The 27,701-nt window shown below is 39.9% G+C and overlaps 1 protein-coding gene across 5 annotated transcripts; it reads left to right on the forward strand.

Annotated features, from left to right (window-relative positions):
* Window positions 1–1,286: 1,286 nt before the first annotated feature.
* Window positions 1,287–26,993, forward strand: LOC104094491 (probable DNA helicase MCM8). 5 transcript variants are annotated; one of them, XM_070181868.1, is made up of 17 exons: window positions 1,287–1,580; window positions 2,357–2,497; window positions 2,584–2,704; window positions 3,187–3,409; window positions 3,574–3,737; window positions 5,141–5,401; window positions 12,615–12,710; window positions 12,804–12,956; window positions 15,736–15,806; window positions 15,889–16,007; window positions 17,578–17,707; window positions 18,454–18,505; window positions 18,587–18,743; window positions 18,827–19,001; window positions 19,160–19,330; window positions 19,419–19,532; window positions 26,744–26,993. In XM_070181868.1, the coding sequence occupies exons 1-17, from the start codon at window positions 1,389–1,391 to the stop codon at window positions 26,786–26,788; spliced, it is 2,385 nt and encodes a 794-aa protein (XP_070037969.1). In that variant the 5' UTR covers window positions 1,287–1,388; the 3' UTR covers window positions 26,789–26,993. The 5 variants fall into 5 exon arrangements, with proteins under 5 accessions (XP_070037969.1, XP_070037970.1, XP_009598733.2 ...); XM_070181869.1 differs by having other exon boundaries at window positions 2,587–2,704; window positions 26,744–26,992; XM_009600438.4 differs by lacking the exon at window positions 26,744–26,993 and adding an exon at window positions 20,303–20,853.
* The last annotated feature ends 708 nt before the right edge of the window (window positions 26,994–27,701 follow it).

The raw sequence follows: 27,701 nt of genomic DNA on the forward strand, positions 1-27,701 counted from the left end.
CTCATTTGATGTGGCGTAGTACGTCCATCACTAGAGCAAACAAAAAAGGGTTGAGTGCCAACCCCTGATGCAAACCCATCACAACCGAAAAATGGTTTGAGTCCCCTCCCACTATTCTCACTCGGATTTTTACTCCATCATACATGTCCGTAATAAACCTAACGTAGGCAACATGTATACCTCTAGCCTCTAAACATCTCCACAAAATCTCCCTCGGAACTTTATCATACACCTTTTCTAAGTCGATTATCACCATATGCAAGTCCTTGTTTCTCTTCCTATACTGCTCCATCAATCTCCTAACAAGGTGGATAGCTTCTATAGTCGAACGCCCCGGCATAAACCCAAACTGGTTCTAAAAAATAGACACACTCCTCCTCACCCTTAGCTCTGCCACTCTCTTCCAGACTTTCATAGTATGGCTAAGTAGCTTGATACCCCGATAGTTATTGCAATTTTGGATATCACCCTTGTTCTTGTATACAGGAACCATCGTGCTCCACCTCCACTCGTCGGGCATTTTTTCGTTCTAAAAATTACATTAAATAACCTAGTGAGCCACTCCAAGCTTGCCTTGCCCACACTCTTCCAAAATTTCACCGGGATTTCATCTGGTCCGGTCGCTTTGCCCTTGCTCATCTTACGCATAGCCCTCTCAACTCCATCAACTTTAATCCGCCTACAATACTCAAAGTCACAATGACTCCCGGAGAGTTCCAAATCACCCAGGAGCTCCCAGAGAGTTTAATCCCGGGTGGGTCAATTAACAATATATTTTTGATGCATTTGTTTCAAACTATCCGGCATAACTTTTCGTACTACAAAATTCAACATAACATTTAGTTTTTATATAAATTAAGATATTTTCTCACGATATTTATGCACTCGTACATATTACTAATTATATTATACTAATCCCTGGATACACGCATTGTGAGTGTATCCCATATAATTAGTACAAAATTAAAAATATTATATTATTTTGTACATGAATGGTAAAAAAAGGAGAGGAGAAGATAATATAAGAAAAGTAAATGTTAGCTCAAAAAATTTATTATATGCATGGAAAGTTAAATTAGATAGATGTACCTTAATAAATTCTTTGACAATTTCAAGTCAAATTTAATGTTACAAAGTTAACTTTTGTAGCTTACATATTTTATTAATATTGAAAGTATTATTAATATAACCTTAAGAGCATAAAAGTTCATTAATATTATATGGTCATTAATACTATAGCTTTAAGGGCATAAAAGTGCAATAGTATGATTATACTTAGCGATTGACCCCAGTATTCTCTGGAGCGTTCTTTTCCCGCCAAAACAGCGTGAAGTTTTTTCCCTCGCGGAGAGCGTTGGACCAATCGCAGTCGCAATCGCCATTTCGCCATGAGCGGAGAGATGATGAAGAACGGGAAGATTCAACAGAGATTGACGGATTTTAGCGGTTTCTCTAAAATATTGTCTCTCTATTTCCCTAACATCGATTTCTCTCTCGATGACTCCAAGTTCAAAGTCTGCCTCTCTTCTCAGCTTGCTCGCTTCTTCTCTTCTCCTTCCGGCGAACACTTCGTTTCTCAGGTTAGCTCGATTTTAAACAAAATTGTAATGTGTACAAATTGAGAAATGGATGAATGTACATTGAAATTTATATGAATTGACCGTTGTACTCCAAATTCTGAGTATTTGCTGGTTCCTAGGATTTTTTTAGGCTAAACGGTTTGTGTATTTAATGTTTTCGAATGATAAACTTGATGAGTGGAGTCTGTATCTGACTATCTGTGCTGTGAATGAAGGCGAAATTGATATTATTAGTGAAAGAAAATTACTGATTTACTGATTTTCTAATGTAACATTACTTCTGAGTAATTTTCAATTGTTGTTTGAATGAAAAACTTTGTCCACTCAAGTAATTTTCAATTGTTGTTGTACTCAAAATTCCGAGTGCATTTGCAATTTTCCCTAGGATTTTGACTCTGCTAAACTGTTAGTGTATTTGATGCTTTCGAAGATGAACTTGATGATCGGGGTCTGTATCTGTGACTTTGAATGAAGTCGAGATTGATACTATTAGTAAAAGAAAAATTACTGATTTACTGATTTTCTTATGTACCATTACTTCTAAGTAATTTTCAATTGCTGTAGTTGAATGAAAAACTTTGTCCACTCGAGTCTGTGTCTGTCAATTTATGGCATAGCTTGGTACTAATAGTAAAGGAAAATGGCTGATTTACTGACTTTATCATGTAAGATTTTGATTTTATTGGCCAAGTTAGTTATTTTCAATTGCTGGATAATTATGATAATTAGAATTTTAAGATAAAGGTGAAGGACTGACATTGAATTGTTATTTCTAGGTGAAGGAGGTTGATGGCACGTTCTCATTGCCACTGGACTTTCTCCAGTTCCGTAAACTTTCTGAACTACAGGAATTTTGTGTAATTTTAGAGAGTAAACCTAAAGATGCTCTGTTGTGTATGAGTGCTTCATTACACAAGGTAGTAGGTTTATATTTATGAAATTCAATTTATTCACATATTTATATCGTTTTATCTTAGTTGTATCAGTGTGTTGCTGATGCTAGCAGGTTTTCTTTGAGAAATTGGGAGATGAAAGTTTTGATGATTTTGTGAAGATAAATATCCGTCTCCACAACTACCCTGAATCAGTGATTGCATTGAAGAACCTAAAAGCCGCTTATATTGGTAAAAGATGATATTCAACTTTACATTTACTCTTTAGATATGAAGTAGTTTAATGCAGCGTTATCAAAGTTAGGGCTTAAAGCGCACTTAAGCCCTAAAGCGAGGCTCAAAACGTGTTGAGCGCTTCGCCTCGCTTAGGGGGCGCTTCAATGCTGTCATCAAGGCTCTAAGGCATACTTTTCCTTACCGATGAGCGTAATCCTGAAGAGGCGACACTAAATAATTGATATTTTATTTTATAATAAATTTTCTTCAATTTCTTTGTGTACATTTGGTATTCATGCTTATAGATATTAGTCTTGGACTACACTACACATTTGTAGTTTTTCTCCATTTGCGCCTTTTTTTAAATTAAAGCTCACGCTTTATTTGCGCTTAGCCCCAGTAGACGTTAGAGCTTTTTTGCGCTTTACGTCTTTGATAACTCTGGTTAAATGCTGCTTAGATTCTAAATAATTGAGTATGATGCTTTCAATTGACAGATAGGCTTGTCTCTGTACGTGGTACAGTGGTAAAAGTCAGCACAGTCAAGCCTCTGGTGATGCAAATGGATTTTGCCTGTACTAAATGCGGAACCAGTATTACTCGTGACTTTCCAGATGGAAAATTTTCACCTCCACCAATATGTAAATTGCATGGTTGCAAAGGCAGGACTTTTAATCCCATAAGGTCTACAGCTCGACTTATCGACTTTCAGAAAATAAGGTAAACTCCTCTTCTTTGCTGTCTGCACTTAAACATCTTTATAAATCATACTATTTGAGTTAAAGATTTAACAGAAAATTCTTGTCTGTTATTCTTTTTATTCATCGTCTCACCTTGCTAATTTCATGTTCATTTCTTATCTTATAATTATCCGTTTCTCCTAGAATTCAGGAGCTGCTGAAATCTGAAAATCATGAAGAGGGGCGGGTACCTCGAACTGTTGAATGTGAACTAACTGAAGATCTTGTGGATGCATGCATCCCTGGAGATATTGTCACTGTCACCGGCATAATTAGGGTTATTAACAACTACATGGATATTGGAGGAGGTAAATGATTTTATAGAGGACACATCATGGATCTGTTTGGATTGTAGAAATGTACTTCCTCCACCTATAAAGCAAATTAATGCCTCTTGTGAGTCTCTTTGCGCCTTTCAACAAAAATTCTAAATGTTTTTCCCCAACAAAAGTTTCACAGTTAGGTTGCTGCATCTTATGAGCAAAATTTTCTACTAATTTCCTTCCATTCCATATAATATATATATATATATATATATATATATATATTATATGGAATGCATATACTGTAATATTGCTCCTGAGAAATGAAAGAAGACTTCATTCAATCACCTGCATGAAGCTTTACTCATATTTTAAATGTAGTTTGTTTCTATTTTAGTGTAGCAAAAAGCGTGTTACGTCTGATTTTCTCCATTGAGTTAGATGATATACGTGATTATCAACAATAGCATTCTTTGATTGGATTGTAACATATTCCCCTTCTGAATTAAGGATATAAAGGAGAAATTTTTGACAAAAGTTGATCCAGTGTGCTGACCTTGTTTTAACGCATGAGTCTTTTAATTTCATGTAAAAATATGTTTTTGGTCACAAGCTTCAAATGCACCTGACTGATAGGAAATAGGAATCAGATTCAATTATAGGCTTAAACCTGATGCAGACTAGTAACATCATCAGTGTTAATGAATCTTGTAGCTTATTGTTAGTATTGCTTTAAAGACTCTTTGAAAAAATCTGAACGACTTGGGTTAAATCCAAAGGGCAGTACCTTCTTATATGTTACCATCTTTTATTCTGAACCTATGTTATTAAGTACTGCTGCTGTCTGCATAAAGTACAATTGATAATGCACTTTGAAATTTCTAATAATGCATTAAAGTACGAACGCTGCTTTTGTTCCTCCGTGTTTGGTCAAAGTCTTGGGTGGATGACATCTATGCTTTTAAGGAAAATACCAATCCAGTGACCAAAATCGCCAGATATCCTCTTTGTTAAATGAGTTTATTTAGGAAAAGAAGGTTTAATGTCTTAATATACTTGTCATTCAAAATGCATATTACTTAGATCAAGTAACTTATGAGTTCTCTGTAAATTTCTTTGCACATAACACAATGGATTCAAAATGATATATTGATAGAGTGCCTTATAATAAATTGACATTCGATATAGTTATGTTTTAGCACCCTACATTGAGCCAAAAATCACAGATATTTTGCCTTTGCCTGAAATAACTGATATCTGGGACAGACAAACTCATTTTACCAATCTTCCTACTGCACTGGAGAGAAATATGGGATGGTTACATTGAATAATATTGTAGATGCTGTTGATAACTGGATCAAAAATATGCTTTTGATTTGCTGCTATGTACTTCATTTTCAGTTAACCTATGTCAGATGTTAACTGTAAGAGAACCTTGGTAAATGCAGGAAAGTCAAAAAGCAAGAATCAAGGACTTCATTATTTGTATCTAGAAGTAGTTTCTATTACAAACTCGAAGTCTCAATCAACACTGAAGGGTTCACAAGATAATTCTAATGCTAGATCTACAGAGCTTTTTGATTTATTCTCATTCACTTCAAAGGATTTGGAGTTTATTGTTAAGTTTTCTGAAGAATATGGTTCTGATGTCTTCCGACAAGTACTTCAATCTATTTGTCCCTCGATCTATGGTCACGAGCTCGTTAAAGGTATACATAACCACTGAGATGAGTTTTTATTATTATTTCTTTAATAAGCTATCTTTCTTTAATTTATTGATGTGTACTCTGCTGCATGGTGATGAACAAGAGCTTACCTGGTTGTATTAGGACATATATCAAATTGGGAGTCTTTGAAGATGAATTGAGTTCTTTGTATCCAACCCTCTTGTTGGACATTTGGCTTTTCTTTATATCTCATTTTCACAGCATAGAGTAATTATCCGGGGTAGGATTGTTTGTCTTTGGACTCAAGATTAATGCCTTCCAGTCGTAATCCCTTTTCATATGGTGATGTGTACCTTTTACTGCAGAATAGAAATCGAGTAGATTCACGTCTATTGGGTGGATGACTATTTTCTCCTTGACTTTTTGTTAGTTTTAGGAAAGCAATCTATATAGGTTTTAAGAGTTGACTTTTATTTCGATTAAGGATTTCTGTTATGAAACGGCCGAGTTTTTGAGGTCAAATATTCAGGTGGTAATCCTAGAAAGATAAGAGAAAGAAAAATGTTACAAGCTATGCTAGCTCTATTTTTTTTTACAGTTTGCACTACTCTACTATTAAACTAGAGAATCATGAACTTTTCAAAGCTCTGATGAGGGACAATGGTCAATTTTAATAGTCATGGCTAAATGCTTATATCTGAAGAAGCTCATCAACATTTACAGCAACTATCATGATGCAAGGTCCTATGTACAACTGATGGTGCTGAGATATGTCTAAGATCTCCATGATGATAAAACTTCTTCCATACTGCTGTGTTATGAACCAAGATATTGGGCCAAGAAGAACTATTGGGCCGAGAAGAAGCCACAGAGCCAGAAGGCCTTCGAAAGGGTTAATTTGGGATCCGGGTCCAAGAAGTGCAATCACGAATCGATTAAAAGGGACTAGGCGTCAGCACGGAGGGATTAGGCTGAATTTTGTAGAAACTTCCCCTCTCTAGTCTCTCTCTCCATTGACTATTTCTCTCTGTGGCTCTGTCTTCCCATCCCCTTTCTTTCTGTTGCTATCCTTAATTATTGCTACTTTTCAGTGTAGTTTCCTTTGTTATCAGTATCAATATACCAATCTATTATTTCTGTATTTGGTTGCGGATATTGGATCCATAACATTGGTGCTTTCATTGACTTGTCTACCATGGTAGACCACAACATCCAGCATTTTGGCTTTGGTTTTATTCGTCCATGGAAGCTACATCGGTGACAATACCCAGATTCAACGGCGATAACCCTAAGGCATGGATATTCCAGGTAGAACAGTATTTCACCCGCTATAATATTTTTTCTGATCATAAGTTGTCGTTGGCTTCTTTATATTTGGATGGCGAGGCTTTGGATTGGTATTGTTGGTTATATCGAAACAAACAACTTGCGGATTGGGACCATTTTGTGGCCAAATTGTTTATTCGTTTTCGGAATCGGGATGCACCTAAGGGGCATTCAGCCTTTCTCCGACAACTTACAACAGTAGACTATTATCCGACACGAGGTGCGGCTATTCCGCCATGGTGCACTATGGCCAATTCGCTTTTGCCCCAATCTTGTAATGCACAATCAGACTACAACAACTTCAACCTTGCCCACAAGGTGTTTGGTGAAAAGTCGGATACAAATACTGATATTGTTGTAGATGTTGAGACAATGCTACCAACGCCAGATGCTGTGAAACCAGAGGGTTGTGACGAGAATGCATCAATACTAATTGAAAATGATAGTGCTGGAATTTTGGCAACTCAAGCGAAAGAGGAGATCTGTCACTCGGTTTTAGATGCAAACACAGAGAATGCCGACTTCCCTTTGCCACAATACTTTGTTGAGCCATCTGTATACAACAACAATGAGGCGCAGAAGGTGTTCGTGGAATTATTTGATTGGTCTAAAGACACTACTCTGGACACCATTGAGGCACAGTTTCCTACTGATCCCGAGTGTCATGTCGCTCTAAGTGATGAGGCAAATGACTGTGCTAATGCTGTTGAAAATAAAGACAAAAATGACGAAGAGAAAATTGTTACTATTGGAAAAGAAATACTGCAATTTGTTCCTGCAATTATAGTGCAACCTTTATCATGGATTGGTTCTACATTTTCTTGTTCTGGTGACCTTGTCATGTTTAATACTCAACATGGACTTGAGCTAGCCCAATGCTTGAAGGAGATGTCTTGTATATTTTTAAATTGTAATTGCGACCAACTTATAAAAAGAGGTATATTTAATCACTTCAGTGGACTTAGTTATGCTGCGCCGATCTTAACTTTGCGTCTATTTCCACCTGACCGTTTGGGGTTAGATTTCCCATTTGACCCTGGCTCTAGTTTGCTTACTATGTTCCTTAGAGTTACAAGAATTTGTGTATTCTGTGCTGCTGTGGGCGTCTTGGAACTTGATAAGTTCATGGCATCAACCTTGTGGGATTCTTGCAATTGGGTTGATACTGAACATGAGCGAAATCTTCATGGTTCCTTGTTATCTAAATTGGGAGAGCTCGCTGTGGAGGACAAAATACATGGGGTGCTCGAGGCATTTGCTGGGCGATATTTTGAGCCGCCGCCAAATATTCTAGTCAACAGAGCACTCGGTAGTGAGGTTACCCTTATTGCAGCTCTAGATCAACTTATTCCAGGATTTGCTCTTGAGATTAGTAAGTTATCTCAACAGGTTCTGATACATCCTAAGAAAATTGAGCTAGGAGATGAACTTCATGGTCTTGAGAAAGAAACATACAAAGCTAGCAAAGCTCGACGTGTTGAAGTGACAAAATACCTTGTTTATTTGAGGGACAAACTGCAGTATGTGATTATGCGGTATAAGATAAAGAAGGAAAGAATTGCTGAGATTCGCAGGCTCAATCAAAAGCGCGACCAACTCAAATATGCTTTTCAAGAAACTAAAAGGGGATATGATATTGTTAGAGCAACAGACATTAAATATGAGGCTAGTCAACAAATGCGCGCTGCAATAGCAAAGCGTGAGATTAGTTCAAATGAGAATTCAATGTTAATCGAGACCCTTAGAGAGCATGGACTTGCTATACCTTTGGTTGAGCAGCTGTCAGATGATGGCAAGATGATTTTCAGCAAAGGCGTGGATTGCTGGTTGTATTATATATCCAATGCTTGCAAACCTCCCTTTGACCTTAGTTGTGCTCTTGATGGCTTTATTGGCATCCAATTGTCTTCGGCTTTTATCTACCTAGCACCCTGTCATGTGAATACAACATTTGATAGACCAGGAATAGACTCTACTGTGTACAGGAAGGATTTTATTTGGTAATCATTTTCTATGACACAAATCAACTTAACTACCATTGTTCTTTCAAAAGAGTGTCCTTTCTCGAACCTTGAGGACAAGGTTCTTATTGAGGACGGGAGTATTGTTATGAACCAAGATATTGGGCCAAGAAGAACTATTGGGCCGAGAAGAAGCCACAGGGCCAGAAGGCCTTCGAAAAGGTTAATTTGGGATCCGGGTCCAAGAAGTGCAATCACGAATCGATTAAAAGGGACTAGGCGTCAGCATGGAGGGATTAGGCTGAATTTTGTAGAAACTTCCCCTCTCTAGTCTCTCTCTCCCTTGACTATTTCTCTCTGTGGCTCTGTCTTCCCATCCCCTTTCTTTCTGTTACTATCCTTAATTATTGCTACTTTTCAGTGTAGTTTCCTTTGTTATCAGTATCAATATACCAATCTATTATTTCTGTATTTGGTTGCGGATATTGGATCCATAACATGCTGTTTGCTGGGGAGTAAATTTATCTCCAGCTAAAATGGAATAGAATTCAGGGCATCAAGGACAAGTTATCGGGATACAGTGGACTGAGAATATCTTCAAACATGAATTTTCTCTTTGATCTGCTCATAACTGTGTTTGCTGTTGAAAAGTATATCAAGCAGTTATAGACCAAAAAAAAAGCCCAGTGAATACCCACAAGTAGGGCCTGGGGAGGATAGTCTTTACGCAGTCCTTTCCTCTACCCTGGGAGGGCAGAAAAGCTATTTCCGATAGACACGGCTAAAGACAAGATGAAAAGAAGCAGTGGCAACAAGTAATAATAACAACTAGATATTAAGAAAATCGAAGCGAAAGATAGCAATCAAATAGTAGTTAGTAATAGCAATCTAAGAATAAAAGTGTAAAAATCATTTACATCCCCCAAGTTTACTCTAAAAATCAAACTCATCCTCCAACTTTAAACAATTGTCATTTTCATCCTTTTATCCTACGCAATGTCTATTGTACCCTTTGACATTTTCAACTCCCCATATACGTAATACCTTTTTTATATTATCTAGATATTTTTTAATGCATGTATTTATTTATTCATAATTTAAATAATATTATATCTTATTATATCATTTAATCCAAGTTCAATAACATTATAAATAAAATAATCGTATTATATATTTAATATAAGATGTATTGCTTTATTATTATTATTATTATTATTATTATTATTATTATTATTTTAATAATATGTAGATTAAAATGCATATAATGTATGTCAGTGTGTGTGTGTGATTTAAGTTCTGCTATTTTTAATATTCTTCATGCGTGTATAAAGTTTCGAGTTTTGATTGTTATTAGTAGAATTTTTCTAAATTATAATTAAAGTTCAGGTAACGTGTAATAGATAATTTTTGCAATTTTATTATATGATTTACCTCTATTTTTCGCCCATCATTTTATTATTACTTTCATTGTATAATTTATAAAATTCACTTTTTGTTGTAAATAGATTGAGTTTTGATTGCTATAAATAAAATTACTGATAAGAGTAAAGTATTTATTGTAATTTTTTTATTTTTCTCATTATTTCACTACTGAATGTCATTAACTTATATGCTTGACTACTACTTCTCACTTTTTTTGGTTTCGAAAAAGTTTCTTTAATTTGTCTATAGGTAAATCGATAACATAAATTGAAATTAAAAAAAAATCATTATATTAAAGAATAAAAATAAGAGATAAAAATTTTAGAGGGTAAAATAGGCATTTTAAGAAGTCACCTTTGATATGAGGAGCAGAATGATAATTGTTTAAAGTTGGAGGATGAGTTTGATTCTTAAAGCAAACTTGTGGGATGTAAATGATTTTCACCCAAGAATAAAAAGATACCATGCTAATACTAATGCTACCGGCCTGAGATACAAAAGGAAAACACTCAACTACCTACTAACCTTCCACCCTAATTTTCGACCTCCATACCCTCTTATCAAGGATCATGTCCTCTGTAAGCTCCAACTACGTCATGTTCTCCCCAATACTTCTTTGGCCTATCTCTACCCATGTCCCCTCCTCATACCCACCAAGGCCAACCTCTCACACCTCCTAGCTGGGGTATTTGTACCTCTCCTCTTCACATGTCCGAACCATCTCAGTCTCGCCCCCCGCATCTTATCTTCCACGGGGGCCACTCCCAGCTTATCCCAATAACTTCATTCCTAATCTTATCTAATTTGGTATGTCCACACATCCATCTCAACATCCTCATTTCAGCTACTTTCATCTTCTGGACATGAGAGTTTTTGACTGGCCACTATTCTGCCTCATATAACATAGTCGGCCTAACCACCACTTTGTAGAACTTACCCTTGAGTTTTAGTTGTATATTCTTATCACACAAGACACTGGAAGCGAGCCCCCATTTCATCCGCCCTGCTCCAAGTACGGTGTGTTATATCCTCATCAATCTCCCCATTTCCTTGTATTACTGACCCAAGGTACTTGACACTACCTCTCTTGGGGATGACTTGAGTACCAAACCTCACATCCATGTTCGCTTCCTAGGTTACGTCGCTGAACTTGTACTCCAAGTATTCTGTCTTGGTCTTCCTCAACTTGAAACCTTTAGACTCTAGGGTCTGTCGCCAGACCTCCAGCCTCTTGTTAACACCACCTCACGTCTCTTCAATCAGAACTATATCATCTGCAGTGCAAATAACATACACCACAACACCTCCCCTTGAATGTGTCGTGTCAGTGTGTCCATCGCCAAGGAAAATAAAAACGAGCCAAGGGCTGATCCTTTGTACAACCCCATCACAACCGGAAAGTGTTCTAAGTCTCCTCCCACTGTCCTTACCCGGGTCTTAGTTCCATCATACATGTCTTTAATCACCCTAATGTAGGCTACAAGCACACCTTTAGCCTCCAAACATCTCCAAGCAATCATAGACACATAACAAGAATTTTGTTCAAATTTTGATGGTATCGTGTGAACTCTCTTCCATAAATAGGAAGTATGATCCAGGTTGATTGACTAGTCCAATGCATCTCATGCAATTTTTCATCTTTAAACAAGAGTGTTCACAATTTCCGGCAGTCCTTATGGTAATTCATATCAAGGTTTACCCTCCAAGAGCGTCTTTCTGTTTTTTGGGTATACGTAAAGAAAAGCTTTATATTGATGAATCATTTTGTAATTTATTTATTGAGTATACTAATGGTTGAGAAGACAGGGGGCCTGCTTGGCCAACCACCATCAATCATACTACATTAGTTTTTGAAATTGTCAATACAATGGAGCAATTATATGATTATATTTGACGGTCTTTCCTTCAGACTTGTTCTCTGGTTAGGCATGGGAAGATACCCGACTTTTGTGCCCTTTAATTTCTTTGTAGTTGTCATTGTCATCGTTTCTGTTTCCCCTTTTTTGGCTTTGGTGTGCTCTATCTCATGAAGTAGGGACTTGATTTCTTGAGCTGTCAACTGTCTATCCTGCCACTTTTCTTGGAAATACTTCAAATGAAAGAGCGTCTTTTTATTGGATTCGTTAGGTATAAATATATCAAAGGTGAAACACAGCTATCTTCCACTTACTACTTAGATTTTCTTCATCTTTCTCCTCTTAACCAGAAGAAAAACACTGAAATAATCTCTTTGCCTGAACTAGTATGGAGGAGATTGTTATCACTTGTCCTACTTCCCAAGTGTTTGGCTCGCTTACTTTTGTGCCTTGAAAAACTCTTGCATTACTTTACCTTGCGTTTGCTTATTATAACTACGGGTATTTGAGTCATGGAAAAAGGACATACATACATTTGAAACATGATCGCATTCCTTTCTTGTTTTGTTTACATTGTGTTTTGAGGAATTTGTTTTGTTCCCATGAACTGTTTCAAGTGGTCATTCTGTTGGTTTGTAGATGGCTTGATCCTCTTTACTCTTTTACTTGTTCTCTTTTTTTCCTATATAGCGGGAATTACATTAGCTTTATTTGGGGGTGTGAGGAAGCATTCAATGGATCAGAATAAGGTTCCCGTGAGAGGAGATATCCACATAATAATTGTCGGTATGTGACAGAATAGTTTGACTTCTTTGGTCCTTGTGGAAATAAATTCTGGAAAGCAGTTACCAATTTTTTTTCTTCTGGAAAGCAATTTAGGTGATCCTGGATTGGGTAAAAGTCAACTACTTCAAGCGGCAGCTTCCATTTCTCCTCGTGGCATATACATTTGTGGTAATGCAACAACCAATGCTGGCCTTACTGTTGCTGTTGTCAAGGATCCTTTGACCGGTGACTATGCGTTTGAAGCAGGTAATGGTTTCTTTTTCTTTTTGCGTGGGATGCAATTTAGAAATTCACCATTCTATTGGATCTTTATGCAGAAAGTTATATTTAAAGCAATATTGAACACATAGAGGAACTAAAATGAACATTTGGTGTATCATAGTTATATGAGAATTCTTATTAATTTGTTTATTTTTGAGGGAGGGTGTGTCTTGTAAAAATGATTTGAACTTGTTATAGTTCCTTGTAATAAAACAGGTGCTATTATAATGGTTCCTAGTTTGTATGGTTGGTAGTGTCCTTTCTCACCTTCCAGATAGAGGAAAAATCATGAATAACCTGTAAATTTGTCTAGCTATATTCTTTTAGAAATTTATAATCTGTATTGTTGTATAGATTTTTTTTTCTTTGCCTTTTGATGTTATATACTCATTTGTCTAGCTTCAAAATCCAACAAAGAAACCTACTTCCCTTCTCAATCCGAAGAGGAAAAGTTGGACTAGTTGAATGTGACGAGTCTGTAATGTAAAACAAGTCCAGCTTCTTGTAATTCCCCAACAGTACTATCTTAGTACGGTATATCAATAAAATCTTACCTTATAAAAAAAAATTAGTGCGCGAACTATGTGAATTTTGGTTGTAGCTCCAGCTTATAACAGGTAAGCATATTAAACATCCTGCTGGATTAATGTTAAGAGCCAATATATCTTCCGGAGCTATAGGAATGGTATTTAGTTGTAATATCAAGTGAAGGGACAGCTAAGACTGTTGACCTAAAACATAAAAAGATATGTGTCTGATCTCTAATAGTTTAAGCTTTAAACAAGGCAGTTTACATAATTCTGTATGGAATGAAAAGGTATTGGTCTATAAAAAAGAACCAGGTCAGCATGTGATCGATCGTGTTGTAAACCTAAAATAACTAAATAAATGTGACCCCATTCTAGTATTTTAACTTCTAGACAAGGCGGTTCCCACATTTAATTAAAACATTTCTGGTGACCGGAAAAATATCAATATATATATCAATTTTCATACAGCAAGAGTTATCACAATCTTGAAGCACATCAGTGCGGGGCCTTGCAGCCTCAACCAGAATCATAGAAGTCAAAAAGGGATGCTCACAATTAGAAGTTAGTGACTGCCGATATTGTTAACTCATCATTGGTTGCTCATATGATTAGTGACTTTGCTAGTACTGCTGACTCATCATTGATAAGTTATGTGACAATAGAACACCACCACTGAGGATGGTGATTCTTTACAGCATTGAGTCTACAAAGAGGTTCCCCAATTGGGAGAAACTTGCTTGAGCACATGGAAGCTTCTGCTTTTGGTCATCCAGTTGATATGTATGTTCTAGCGAAGAAGATAAAACTGACTGTCAGTTATCTCATTATTAGCCTGTCAAGGCATCAGTTCGTCAAGGGAAAACTGTTTGGCAAACAATTTTTCCCGGAGAGTTCAGATTTGTTACTCTGAGTTCTGCATACTTGTAGATGCAACTGATGAATACTTTGCTCAGTATAAGGCTTTCTTTCTGCTCTTGAGAAAAGGCTTTTATATTTGCTTCTTTGATGTTGCCTCATCCAATCATCCTGTTGCCCTTTGGTTTTTAGTGTTAGGAATGGTTCGAGGAAACAAATGAATTTGCTACGGAGCAATGCTTGGTAATTAAAATTTCTAGGGCTTGCAATTGTGAGACTGTGAGGACAAGTATGTCGACAGGCATTTTGGCGACTTCACAAAGGTTAAGGCCCTTTCTGACTGGCGGCTGAGACTTTGTAAAAACGTGAAGGTTATATCAGTCAATGAATCATAGAGACTGAAAATAGGGTGCTTGGGATGAAAAGATCTGAATAAGAAATAAACATGGTAAATGAATCCATTTTGTATAATTAATCACCCAAGATTCACAAGTTAAGCACCTAGGCTACCAATTTAAAAAAAAAGACACGTAAGTGAATCACTGGGATAAATCTGGTACTAGAGTTTAACTGTGTTAGAGGAGCATGCATCTGAATCTGAAAGAGAAATTCAGAAAAGAATCTTATGAGGCAGAACCCAAACAAGAGCAAGTGTCTCATTGCCATTTTTTTTGTGTATTTTTCAGCAAAAGCAGTGATCCCAACCTAGGTTTGGTAGCCTATGTTCTCTCTGAAAGTTTTGGTCTTTCCTTTCCGTAAAGAGAGAGCTTCATTCACCCTTCCAATTTTCTGCCAATAGCCCAATAGACAAGATCTCTTGCCCATTAGCTGCAACATTATTATACCTTGCACATGTTCAGCTTGATCTTCTTCTAGCTCCAGAAGATGTAAGTCAGTCGAGACTTTGAAATGAAAGACTTTCTAGCAGCATAGGTCATAAGACATGCATTTTCAGACAACCAACCATTGCTGCGATATTTCTTGGCTTGACATACTCCTGAGGTAAACTGACCATGGAATTGAAGCTTGACAAGGAATAAAATAGTCAAAAACCAATATAAGCATGGAACTGGCGGATGGTTTTCAGATCATCATATCAATAGCGGCAAAGAGTTATATTCAAGTAGCTATATGGAGCACTGCATCATCACTTTTGAGTTTTGAGGAGTGAGTGTTGTAATTCCTGTCCAAGTACTGTTGTATCCTGTGTTTCTCATTGTAAAAGACATAAAGATTCCTCTATATTTCCTTTCCCCCCCTTTTTCTTTTCTTCTTTTTAAGTGGAAGAGAAGTTATGCCTTTAGTCATTGCTTATGGTAGTCATCTGGGTCCCAAAATGCTTAATTATACTGTCCTGCATTGCTTTTTGGCATGGTTAGGTGCTATGGTTCTTGCAGATCGTGGATTATGTTGCATTGACGAGTTTGACAAAATGTCTGCAGAACATCAGGTCTTTCTTATTAAATGAATTATACTATCAATTGGTATTTCACACTTAATATCAGGACCTAATTATTTTATCATGACTATAGGCCCTATTAGAGGCTATGGAACAACAGTGCGTCTCTGTTGCAAAGGCGGGACTTGTTGCAAGTTTGCCAGCACGAACATCTGTTTTAGCAGCAGCGAACCCTGTCGGTGGCCACTACAAGTATTTTGAAAAACTCACTCATGTTAATCATTTGAATATTATGGATGGTTGGTTTAATGATACTTGATGCCTTTAGATCACTTATTGGGTTATGTAAGCAAAGAATTATTGACAAAGCAGTGAAGCACGATGATAATGCTGGACATTACAAAAAGAGGGGATATCCAACATACAAGTGGTCATGCTATCCTCCTTATATACATTTCTTAGATTAGACCAGAGAGATTCCAAACATAAACACTTCACTTTAAGATAAGTAAAGTAGTAATTTCGCCCTCAAAGCATCTCTGGTTCCTTTCTTTCCATAGACCTAGCAGACACATGCTGGAATTGTTCTCCATATCTGTCTCAGTTCTTTATTGCATTTGCAGCCCATCCAGCTGCTAGAGAGCTCCTTAACAGACAGTGGCATCACCCATTCTATCCCAATAATCTTAATTGTTAAAAGACAAGTTCCAAAGTTGCCTAGCTAAAGAACAACACAGAAAGAGATGACTACTGTCCTCCACCTCCTTTTTACACATAAAGCATTTACTGCAAGTTCATCATTTCTCTTTTTTGCAAATATATCTGAGTAAGACATGCATCATATCCTAGCACCCAACAAAAACAAGCTACATTACTGGGGACTTTTGGATCTCCACATCTTCCTCAAGGCCATGAAGGGAATTGGACACCGATGGTTAGCCTCCTGTAGCATAACTTTACAGAAATGTCCCCGCTGCTATGTGAAGTCCAAAAGTTGATGTCTTTAGATCATTATTGGGCTAAAATGCACAAAAGCTCTTCATAATTTTGCTTATTTGTTTTAGTTGCTTTGCCTAATGCTTATTTTGCCCTATTTGATCTATTATCTGTTTACCCTTTCAAATTCCACGTGATCAAGATGTGCTTAATGGTAGGAGTGTAAATTAGCAGTTTAATGTAACAATCGCGGAGGAAATGAAAACAGAAGCAAAAACAGAAGTGGCATAATTGGTGGCTTGATGTACAACACAGGAGATAGAACACAAAGCAAAAAGAGCAGTGGCATAATTGGCAGCTTGATGTACAACAACGGAGGATAGAAAACAAAGCAATAGAATTGAGCAGGCGCAGGACTAGGCCTACGGATTGGATGGACGAGATGAAGAGAGAAAAGAGAAGAGTAATGAAGAAGAATGGAAGCTAGGTAAGGAGAAAAGGAGGAGAAGAAGAGGAAGGTGTCTGCCAGCTGGCATGGTAATAGGAGGGAGAAGAAGAAAAAGAAGAGGAGGAAGAAGGTTGGGAAGGTACAACTAGGTGTGAGAGAAATTATTGAGGGGAAGTTGAACTATGCTGATAAAATAGGACTTGAGTTGGGCAGGGCAGGGGGGAGGGGGAGATGGCAAAAGGAGCTGTGGGATGGGCTGGTGGTTGAAGGGTGACATGTTGAAGAAAGATGAAATAAAAAGGGGGAGAAAGAAGAAAGGAGAAGAATTGATCTCATATAATAATGAAAACTTAGATTCATAAGAATACTTGCATTATCATCTTGGTATTTTAAAATCTATTAATCCATGGTAATAACGTGTAAAATTATTTCTTGCAGCCGTGCAAAAACTGTGAACGAGAACTTGAAGATGAGTGGTGCTTTGCTTTCACGATTTGATTTGGTTTTCATACTACTTGATAAACCTGATGAAGTGCTGGACAAGCGACTCTCTGAGCACATTATGTCCGTAAGTGTCCTCACTCCTTTCTGCAAATTTTTATTCAAATTGAAAATCGTTGAACCTTTTGTAAGAAATCTCTAACTGTCAAAATCATTGCCTTGCATCCTTTTATTTCTTTCTATACGGAGACAATTCTTGTTGCAGTTGCAGTAATCACTTTCTTTTTAATATTCTACTTGACCAATATGAAACACTATCTAAATTCACTCATACTGCATTTTTTGATGTCATGAAAAATTATCTTGCATTGTCTTAAGCTTGATAGTGGAACTATGAATAAATACGACCTATCAACATTTGACATTCTCTCGTTAAAAATGAACCTGAGATTAGAGGGACAGGAGCACTCTATATTTTATTAGTCATCACGGGCAAAGAGGTGGTGTGCTATATGTGTTGTCTAACTGGTTCGAACTCTTTCTGAAATCACTGAGATAGCAATGTTGGAGTTCCATATAAGCCATTTAGCATGTTAACAGTTCAAGTGACGGCAGGCAAGCTAAAGAAGGGGAGGGGGCTTGATGGCAGATAACTCTTTGATGCCATCCTTGATTTGTTTGTCATAAGATTAGGATCCTGTCACTTGGCCTGCTGTTTTTTTCATTGTCTTCTTGAGTTTTTCGCGGAAAATGTCCTTTTACCATCACACATGTTGTGCAATACAATTGATTGAAATTTTATCAGTCAATGCAGTTATATGGTTATCATTATTCATGTGAAAAAAGGTATGAGTTAAAGCTTTTCCTTGTCAGCTTCATGCAAAAAGTGTAGAGCAGCCACCAAGCACGAAACGGTTATGTACAGGTTTGCCTTTTACCAACCACTATCTCAGCAGGAGATACTTTTATACAAATTGCTCTTATTTATTTGTTTTGTTTTATGCAGCCTTGCTGGATGTTAGAGAAATTGACATGAATGCAAAGCAGGGTTCTTTAGTCGCAAAACTGAAACTTGACCCTAAGAAAGACAGCGATTTTGTTCCATTGCCTGGCCCTCTTCTGCGTAAATACATTGCTTATGCAAGAACTTATATATTTCCTAGGTTGTTAAATCTGCTTTCTTTAGTTTTCAAAGTTTTATCTACTTTTTCAAATGTTTATTTATCTACTTGTCATTTGGTTCAAGGATGACAAAACCAGCAGCAGAAATCTTGCAGAAATTTTACTTGAAGTTGAGGGATCATAATACGTCCGCTGATGGTACACCAATAACAGCAAGGCAATTAGAAAGCTTAGTTAGGTTGGCACAAGCTCGAGCTAGAGTGGATCTAAGAGAAGAGATAACTGAGCAAGATGCTCTGGTAAATAGTTGTCTTCGTAGTTGCTCATTGCATACAATTTCTAGACAATACTTTGCTAATTACAATCATTTTCTAAAAGTCATTCCAGACTTACTATAATCTTGATCATCAAATTGCTCTATCCGGAGGCCCCTAATTCATGTATGATCAATTTTCAGGATGTTGTGGAAATAATGAATGAATCATTGTATGATAAGTATGTTGACGAGCATGGCTTTGTGGATTTTGGACGGAGTGGGGGAATGAGTCAACAGAAAGAAGCAAAGCGGTTTTTGAGTGAATTGCATAAGCAGTCAGAATCACAGCAAAAGGATTGCTTTTCAATTTCAGTAAGCCATCATTTCGTCATTGTATATTTTCTGGCAAAAGTACAAGTCAAGAATTGGAAAAAGCCTGATACGAGCATTTATTTTTCAGGAAATATATAGTCTGGCAGATCGGATTGCACTAAACGTTCCAGATATTGATACACTTGTGGATAATCTAAATACTGTTGGTCATTTACTAAAGAAGGGTCCCAAGACATATCAGGTATCGTAATGTCTGGCTTTTATATTTTACGAGATAGCCAAAAGCGCATCGGGAACCTAGTTTATAAGGTTGATACTTTTTTCTTCATTATACTTGTACATTATAATATAACCTTAAAATAATGTTAGTTTTCTTTTGTTTTAAAAATTGTTAAGATAAAGTTTATTTATTTATTTGTTGATTTCCTATAAAATGAAATAATGGCAATAAATTAGTTCACAGGAGGTGTGTTAACTATTAAGTAGCCAGGTTCGTGTTTTGTTTTGATATAATGTTAAAACTTAGTTGTTTTATTTCATTTTATATTAAAAAATTAAATATTTCTAAAACAGAAGATGGTTATTCTTTTACTTCAATACTCGGAGGACTTAATTTTGTACGCACCATTGAGGTAAGGGTAGACTTTGGAGCCAATTGATGGGTTTTATTTCATCTAAAAATAATTAAGAAATGATATAACTGAATCATTAACAAGACACATGATTTTTCCATTGAAAAGATAACACGTTACGAGGTCTTTTTGTTGCACGTTATTTTAAAGTCAGGTTATCATGTAAAGAGTTTAAAAGTAGAACAAAAAACAGGGCGTATCCTGTAGACTGAGTACCAAAAGCTCAATTTGCTCTTTACAAAGCACTGCCTGTTGAAACTCAATTTGCTCAAATTGTTTTGGTATTGTTTTGAATACCAAAACAATAGTTTTTCAGTATGTTTATCCCCCAACCGATCATTGAAAGTTCGAAACTCATTTGCTGCTCTTTGCTTCTTAGTTATCAGTATCTCATACTTACTGTCATGGGCGGCTTTCCAGCCATGCCCCATGATCCCTTGGACGCGCCCCGTGGCGTCCTGGCCAGCCTCCCAACGCCCGTCGCCACGGTCGGCCCCGTGGTCTCGGCAGCTCCAAGTGACAAGCGCGCATGTGCCTCTGTCGCCCCACCGATAGCCATCGCCAGCGCCCAGCCACAGGCAAAAGCCAACAGCGCCGCGCGCGCAGACAATGCCGCGCGCGCAGACCCTGATGCTAAAGACAAAGTTGCTGCCAACGGACTTGCTGCTGCTTTGTAGAAGACTAAGTCCTTTTCATTGTAAATATAGAGTAGTTTTGCTGCATTTTCTTTAAGTGTGATTTTCCAGCTTTCATAGGTCTAGTCATGTAACTTTGGTTTATTTTTTTAAGCATTATTAAGGGGGACCAAGCAATCAAAACTTTCAAGCAAGCAAACAATTCTCTGTACTGGTGTCTCTCCCCCCCGACACCGTCTTGTTTTCTGTAATAGCTTTCATTCAATGCAATCAAGCTTTCTTTCATTCTCAATTCTCTTTTCTGCTCTCTTTCAATTGCTCATGACATTGGTTTTCCCGTACGGCACTGACAATCTAGTCTAGCGTACGGAGGGGACCTCAGTTGGCAGACAGCAACCGTACTGACATCGGTTGCCTAGCCTTACGTCGCCCTTCCAAGGAACTTCAGGAAGGCGCCGCGTAACAGTTGGTATCAGAGCCTAGGCTCGACATCGGACGAGGGATTACATTGCAATTATCACCATTTCTGACCATGGTGAATTATGGGGATCGCATCGCGACCCTTGAGGGAACGGTTGACGCATTACGGCCCATCGTGGAAATGGTGCCCGATCTAAAAACCAGCCTAGTGCAAAGGTTGGACGACCTGGACCGCAGACTCATCCAGGCCGAAGTTGACATAGAAAACATCAGCCGCGACTCTGAAGGAGACCGGCAAACAGCAGCCACAGAGGCAGCTGAAATTTTTGGTAAATTTGAGGTCCTCCAGCAGGAGCGTGCCGAGGATTTAGCCAACAGGGAACAAGAGGCAGACAGGGTGACTGCCATGCAACAAACCATAGACAACTTGACAGGCCAGCTCAATGTTGTCAATGCTGCTTTACAAGGCCTACTTCGAGGAGGCGGAAACCAATTTGGGGGTGGTGTGAACCTCGCCCCCATGGCACAAAAGCTGAAAATTCCTGAGCCAAAGCCATACAGTGGAGCTCGGAATGCCAAAGAAGTGGAAAATTTCATTTTCGACATCGAGCAATACTTCGATGCCGTGGGAAGCCTGGAAGAAGCTAAGAAGGTAGCAACTGCTGCCATGTATCTTCAGGGTGATGCCAAACTCTGGTGGCGGGTGAAGTACGAAGCCATCAAGGCAGGTGAAGATGCCCTCGACACATGGGCGGAACTGAAGGCAGCCATACGCCTACAGTTCTTCCCCGAAAATGTTGAGTACAATGCCAGGAGAAAGTTGCGGGAGCTCCGCCAGACCAAATCAGTGCGAGATTACGTGCGGGAATTCTCCGCGCTCATGCTGAACATCCGTGACATGGGGGACAAAGACAAACTCTTCACCTTCCTGGAAGGGTTGAAACCTTATGCCCGGATGGAGTTGCAGAGACAAAGGGTAGACACGTTGCCTAAGGCAATCCAAGCAGCAGAGTGCCTTGGGGATTACCAAGTGGAAGCCCGGAAGGATAGGCCTCAACAGCCTGTCCGAGGAGGATACAAAGGGGGCCAACCAAACACTAGTGGCCCTAGCAGAAGTGGAGGAGACCGGAGTGCACCCAAATCCAAGGCTCCCTCTTCCGGCAGTACTAGTGCTGCATCTAACAACAATGATCGGGGGAGGAAGCCCCCCTCAGGATGTCGCCATTGCGGCGGACCACATTGGAATAATGAATGTCCACATGCACAGATGAACGCCCATCAAGCTTTTGAGGATGGGACGGATGACGACGCCGATGATGCGGACCAGACCGAGCCAGTAGGTGCATTCAATGCAATTGTTGGCTCTATTTCTGAGCCCTTAGCGGGAACCAGTGCCGGTATCCGCAAGAAGAAGGACCCCTGTCCAATTACCAGGAAAGGAAATAAGAAGGCGAATTTGAGGACTCCTCCTCATCAAGAGAGGACCCTAATGTTCGTTGACATGAAGGTAAATGGCAAGCCCATTCGGGCAATGATAGACACGGGTGCCACCCTCGTCTTCATCCTATTGTGATGTCATCTCTATTAAACCTGCTATTCCTATCATGCTATTGCTTCTGTCTTCCAAAAACAAAAGCCCCTTAGCGCAACTACTTAGCCTCGACTCAGGTGGAACGTCTTGGACTAGTTGTAGGAAAGGGCAAAGGTCGTGTGAAGGCTATCAACTCACCACCTCAACCAGTGGGTGGAATAGCCAAAGAAGTACCAGTGAAGCTTGGCCCTTATGAAGGAAAGTTCAACCTGCGCGTAGTGATCATAGATGACTTTGAGTTAATCGTGGGGTTGGAATTCCTGAGACAGACCAATACCATGCCGCACCGTATGCAGACATGCTACTGATGATGGGGGCAAATGGGGCCAAGCCCTGCATTATTCCGTGCATTCCCATGAAGATGGCAGCCGAGAACATCTCGGCCTTGCAGTTGAAGAAGGGGGTAAAAAGACATGAACCCACGTTCCTGGCTACCCTCTGCATGGAAGATATAGAACGCTCCTCGGGTCCCATTCCTGCACCCGTGAAGGAGTTACTTCTGGAATTTGAAGACATCATGCCACAAGACATGCCAAAGCGTCTTCCGCCTAGGCGAACTGTGGACCATGAGATTGAGTTGGTGCCGGGTGCGAAGCCACCTGCCCGGGCGCCATACAGAATGTCACAACCCGAACTCGCCGAGCTTCGGAGACAATTGACGGAAATGCTAGACACAGGGATCATAGTGCCCTCTAAGTCCCCATACGGGTCCCCTGTGCTATTCCAAAAGAAACATGATGGTAGTTTACGACTCTGCGTGGATTACCGGGCTCTAAACAAAATCACCGTGAAAAACAAGTACCCTATTCCGCTAATGGCAGACTTGTTTGATAGACTGGGTGGTGCGACGGTATTCACCAAAATAGACCTGAGGACAGGTTATTGGCAAGTTCGGATTGCCGATGGTGATGAGCACAAGACGACCTGTGTGACAAGATATGGGTCGTACGACTTCCTGGTTATGCCCTTTGGCTTGACTAACGCGCCAGCCACATTTTGCACCTTGATGAACCAAGTCTTCCGAGAATACATTGATGAATTCGTCGTGGTTTATTTGGATGACATTGTGGTATATAGCCAGACACTAGAAGAACACCTGGAGCATTTGCGGAAGGTCCTAGCCCGATTGCGGGAGCACGAATTATATGCGAAGCTATCCAAGTGCTCCTTTGCTCAGAAACAAATTGACTTCCTCGGACATGTCATCGAGGAAGGGAGGATCAAGATGGACCAGCAGAAGATTCAGGCCATTACAGAATGGCCGCCTCCTAAGGATATACATGCCTTGAGGTCGTTCCTTGGCCTATGCAACTTCTATCGGCAGTTTGTGAAAAGTTACTCCCTCATTGCAGTGCCGCTGACAGAACTTCTCAAGAAGGCCACCCCGTGGGATTGGGGCCCCAAGCGGGCAGAGGCCTTCGACGCATTGAAGATGGCTATGTCTAGTAGCCCAGTCTTGGCCCTCCCTGACTTGGCCAAGCCATTCGAAGTGCAAACGGATGCCTTCGACTATGCACTTGGTGGAGTATTGCTACAAGAAGGGCATCCAGTAGCGTACGAGAGCCGGAAACTGAAGGATGCAGAGCGGCGCTATGCCGCCCATGAGAAAGAATTATTGGCTGTCGTTCATTGCTTACGCCTTTGGAGGCATTATCTACTGGGAGCCCCATTCGTGGTCAAGACAGACAACACAGCCGTTAGCCATTTCATGACCCAGCCAAAGCTGAATGGACGACAGGCTAGGTGGCAGGAACTCCTAGCGGAATTTCACTTCAACCTGGAGTACCGAAGTGGAAAGACCAATCATGTTGCTGATGCACTCAGTCGGAGAGCTGATCTAGCATCGATGTGTGTACTCGTCGCCCTAAAGGGAAGCGAAGCAACCACCACCATAAAAGACCAGATACAGGATCTACTCATCAAGGATCCTGCTGCACAGTATTTGGTTGATTTGGTAGGACAGGGCAAGACTCGCCAGTTCTACACCCTGGGTTCCTGAAGGTGAAAGGGAACCGACTTTATGTTCCTAAAGGAGGAGATCTGCGACGGACTCTTCTTGCAGAATGCCACGATACTTTGTGGGCCGGTCATCCTGGCGAGGAACGCACCATGGCATTACTTCGCCGTGCATATTATTGGCCTCAAATGGTCGATGACGTCGCTCAGTATGTGAAGACTTGTCTAGTATGCCAGAAAGATAAGTCAGACCGCTTGACGCAGGCAGGGCTCTTGGAACCACTAGCTGTACCAAAAAGACCTTGGGAAAGCGTTTCCCTGGACTTCATCACCGGATTGCCCAAGGTCGGAGATCTCACAACTATCTTGGTTGTGGTGGATCGGTTTTCCAAGTATGCTACCTTTATAGCAGCCCCACAATATATATCAGCAGAAGATACAGCTCGACTATTCTTCTCTCATGTCGTCAAGTATTGGGGCTTACCTAAAGACATTGTTAGTGATCGCGACTCACGCTTCACTAGCAATTTTTGGACCCAACTCTTTAAGTGCCTCGGGTCAAAATTGAGTCATAGCTCAAGTTTTCATCCGCAATCTGATGGCCAGACGGAGCGATTCAATGGCATGCTAGAGGAATATCTCCGGCACTTTGTGACCGGATCGCAGAAGAATTGGGTGAAGCTTCTGGATGCTGCTCAACTGTGTTTCAATTCACAAAAGAGCTCAAGTACCAACAAAAGCGCTTTTGAAATTGTTACCGGACAGCAACCGCTACTCCCACACACAGTGAACGCACCAAACATGTCAAAATCTCCTCGGGCTGCTAGCTTCTCAAAAGAATGGAAGCAAAATTTGGAGATAGTGCGGAGCTATCTTGTCAAAGCCCAAAAGCGGATGAAGAGGCATGCTGATCAGAATCGTCGCTTTGTGGAATACCAGGTGGGAGACAAAGTGATGGTCAAAATCCCAAAGCGGTACTTGTTTGCAGGGGTCCATGACCCTCGCCTATTGCAAAAATATATTGGACCCTTGTCCATTGAAAGACGCATTGGGAAAGTTGCATACCGGGTGGATACCCCAGCTTGGTGGAAAATCCATCCTGTTTTCCATGTCAGTCTCCTGAAACCTTTTCGGGAAGATATGGAGGATCCTTCACGAAGCCAACTCACAATACCAAGTATTCGAGGCCCCAATTCAACCGGAAAAAGCGTGCTGAAGCTATTCTTGATGATCGAGTGATTCACGCCTCAAGAAAAGATCACCAGGAGTTCTTGGTGAAATGGCAGGGATGTGATGCAGAGGAGAATACTTGGGAGAGGGGAACAAACCTCAAAGCCTACAAGAGCCTGATTGATGATTACCTTGCAAGGAAGGCGCCGAGGACGTCGCCAACTCAGGTGGGGGAGAATGTCATGGGCGGCTTTCCAGCCATGCCCCATGATCCCTTGGACGCGCCCCGTGGCGTCCTGGCCAGCCTCCCAACGCCCGTCGCCACGGTCGGCCCCGTGGTCTCGGCAGCTCCAAGTGACAAGCGCGCATGTGCCTCTGTCGCCCCACCGATAGCCATCGCCAGCGCCCAGCCACAGGCAAAAGCCAACAGCGCCGCGCGCGCAGACAATGCCGCGCGCGCAGACCCTGATGCTAAAGACAAAGTTGCTGCCAACGGACTTGCTGCTGCTTTGTAGAAGACTAAGTCCTTTTCATTGTAAATATAGAGTAGTTTTGCTGCATTTTCTTTAAGTGTGATTTTCCAGCTTTCATAGGTCTAGTCATGTAACTTTGGTTTATTTTTTTAAGCATTATTAAGGGGGACCAAGCAATCAAAACTTTCAAGCAAGCAAACAATTCTCTGTACTGGTGTCTCTCCCCCCCGACACCGTCTTGTTTTCTGTAATAGCTTTCATTCAATGCAATCAAGCTTTCTTTCATTCTCAATTCTCTTTTCTGCTCTCTTTCAATTGCTCATGACATTGGTTTTCCCGTACGGCACTGACAATCTAGTCTAGCGTACGGAGGGGACCTCAGTTGGCGGACAGCAACCGTACTGACATCGGTTGCCTAGCCTTACGTCGCCCTTCCAAGGAACTTCAGGAAGGCGCCGCGTAACAGTAAGTATGAACAAATTCAGACTGTGAAACTGCGAATGGCTCATACCTATTGTGCAAAAAATTGAATGGTAAATACCCTTGAATTGACATCTTAAATCATCTTCATGCAGGTGGTATCATCATCTTATTCACAAACATCAAGGTCAAGAAGATAGTCGAATAACACTAACACAAAGGGGACAATTAAAATCATGTCTTGTTGTTTATTTTCCAGAAGTTGTACATAATTACTTGCACTAGTTTATGGAAAAAGCTTCATGCCTTTTTGGCTTCTTAATGTGTTAATTAATTCTTTTCATGTGAAAGGTTCTAACTATGCGACCTTCAGGTGATTCTGAAGAAATCAACCCATAATAGCAGGCGCCCTTGATATCATCCCGTTTTATGTTATTGCTATGTTACAAGCCTAGTTTTTAATATTTCAGCAAGAATTGAGCAAATAAAATTGATGAAGTTTTTGTCAACTCCTAAACATTCTTGAATAATGTGGAAGGAACACCAAGGTGGGTATTTTTTAACCATTCTCCAAAGAAAGCTGGAATTCGAATAACCAATAGGGAATGTAGCATCTTGTTGGCCAGCAAGATGTCAAATGATTTCCTTTCCAGGCTCCAGTCCAGGGAAGAAGAAAGTGAAGCATTATGTAATCCATCCAAACCTGTTTTATAGGCTTTCCTTTTGGAGGGGAGCTAAGGGTGTACCCCTGAGTTGAGTTTCTACTTGCAGCAGAGGCTAAAACAAGAAGCATATTATGCTAAATGAAACAAGAACCATATGATGCAAAGTTATACTCCGAGTGGTAGAACTTTTCTTTTTTGGGTTTTCCACCCAGTGTTCGATACTTGTTTTGGGCCCCGACTAATCTAGATTCACACCACGTAAGATTCATTAAAGAGGAAGTGCTCTCTACCGGGATCTTTTCGATTCCCTGGTCTTGAACCTGAGAACTTTGGTTAAGGGTAGAGGGGTTTTATTCATCCCACCACAATTCTTAATAGTGAGAGGCGAAAGTCTTGAACATGAATAGGTACGGTAACAGGAACTCTTGTAGTTGTATATGCCTCATGA

Source organism: Nicotiana tomentosiformis, chromosome 7, assembly GCF_000390325.3.
Source record: "Nicotiana tomentosiformis chromosome 7, ASM39032v3, whole genome shotgun sequence".
NCBI lineage: Eukaryota > Viridiplantae > Streptophyta > Magnoliopsida > Solanales > Solanaceae > Nicotiana > Nicotiana tomentosiformis.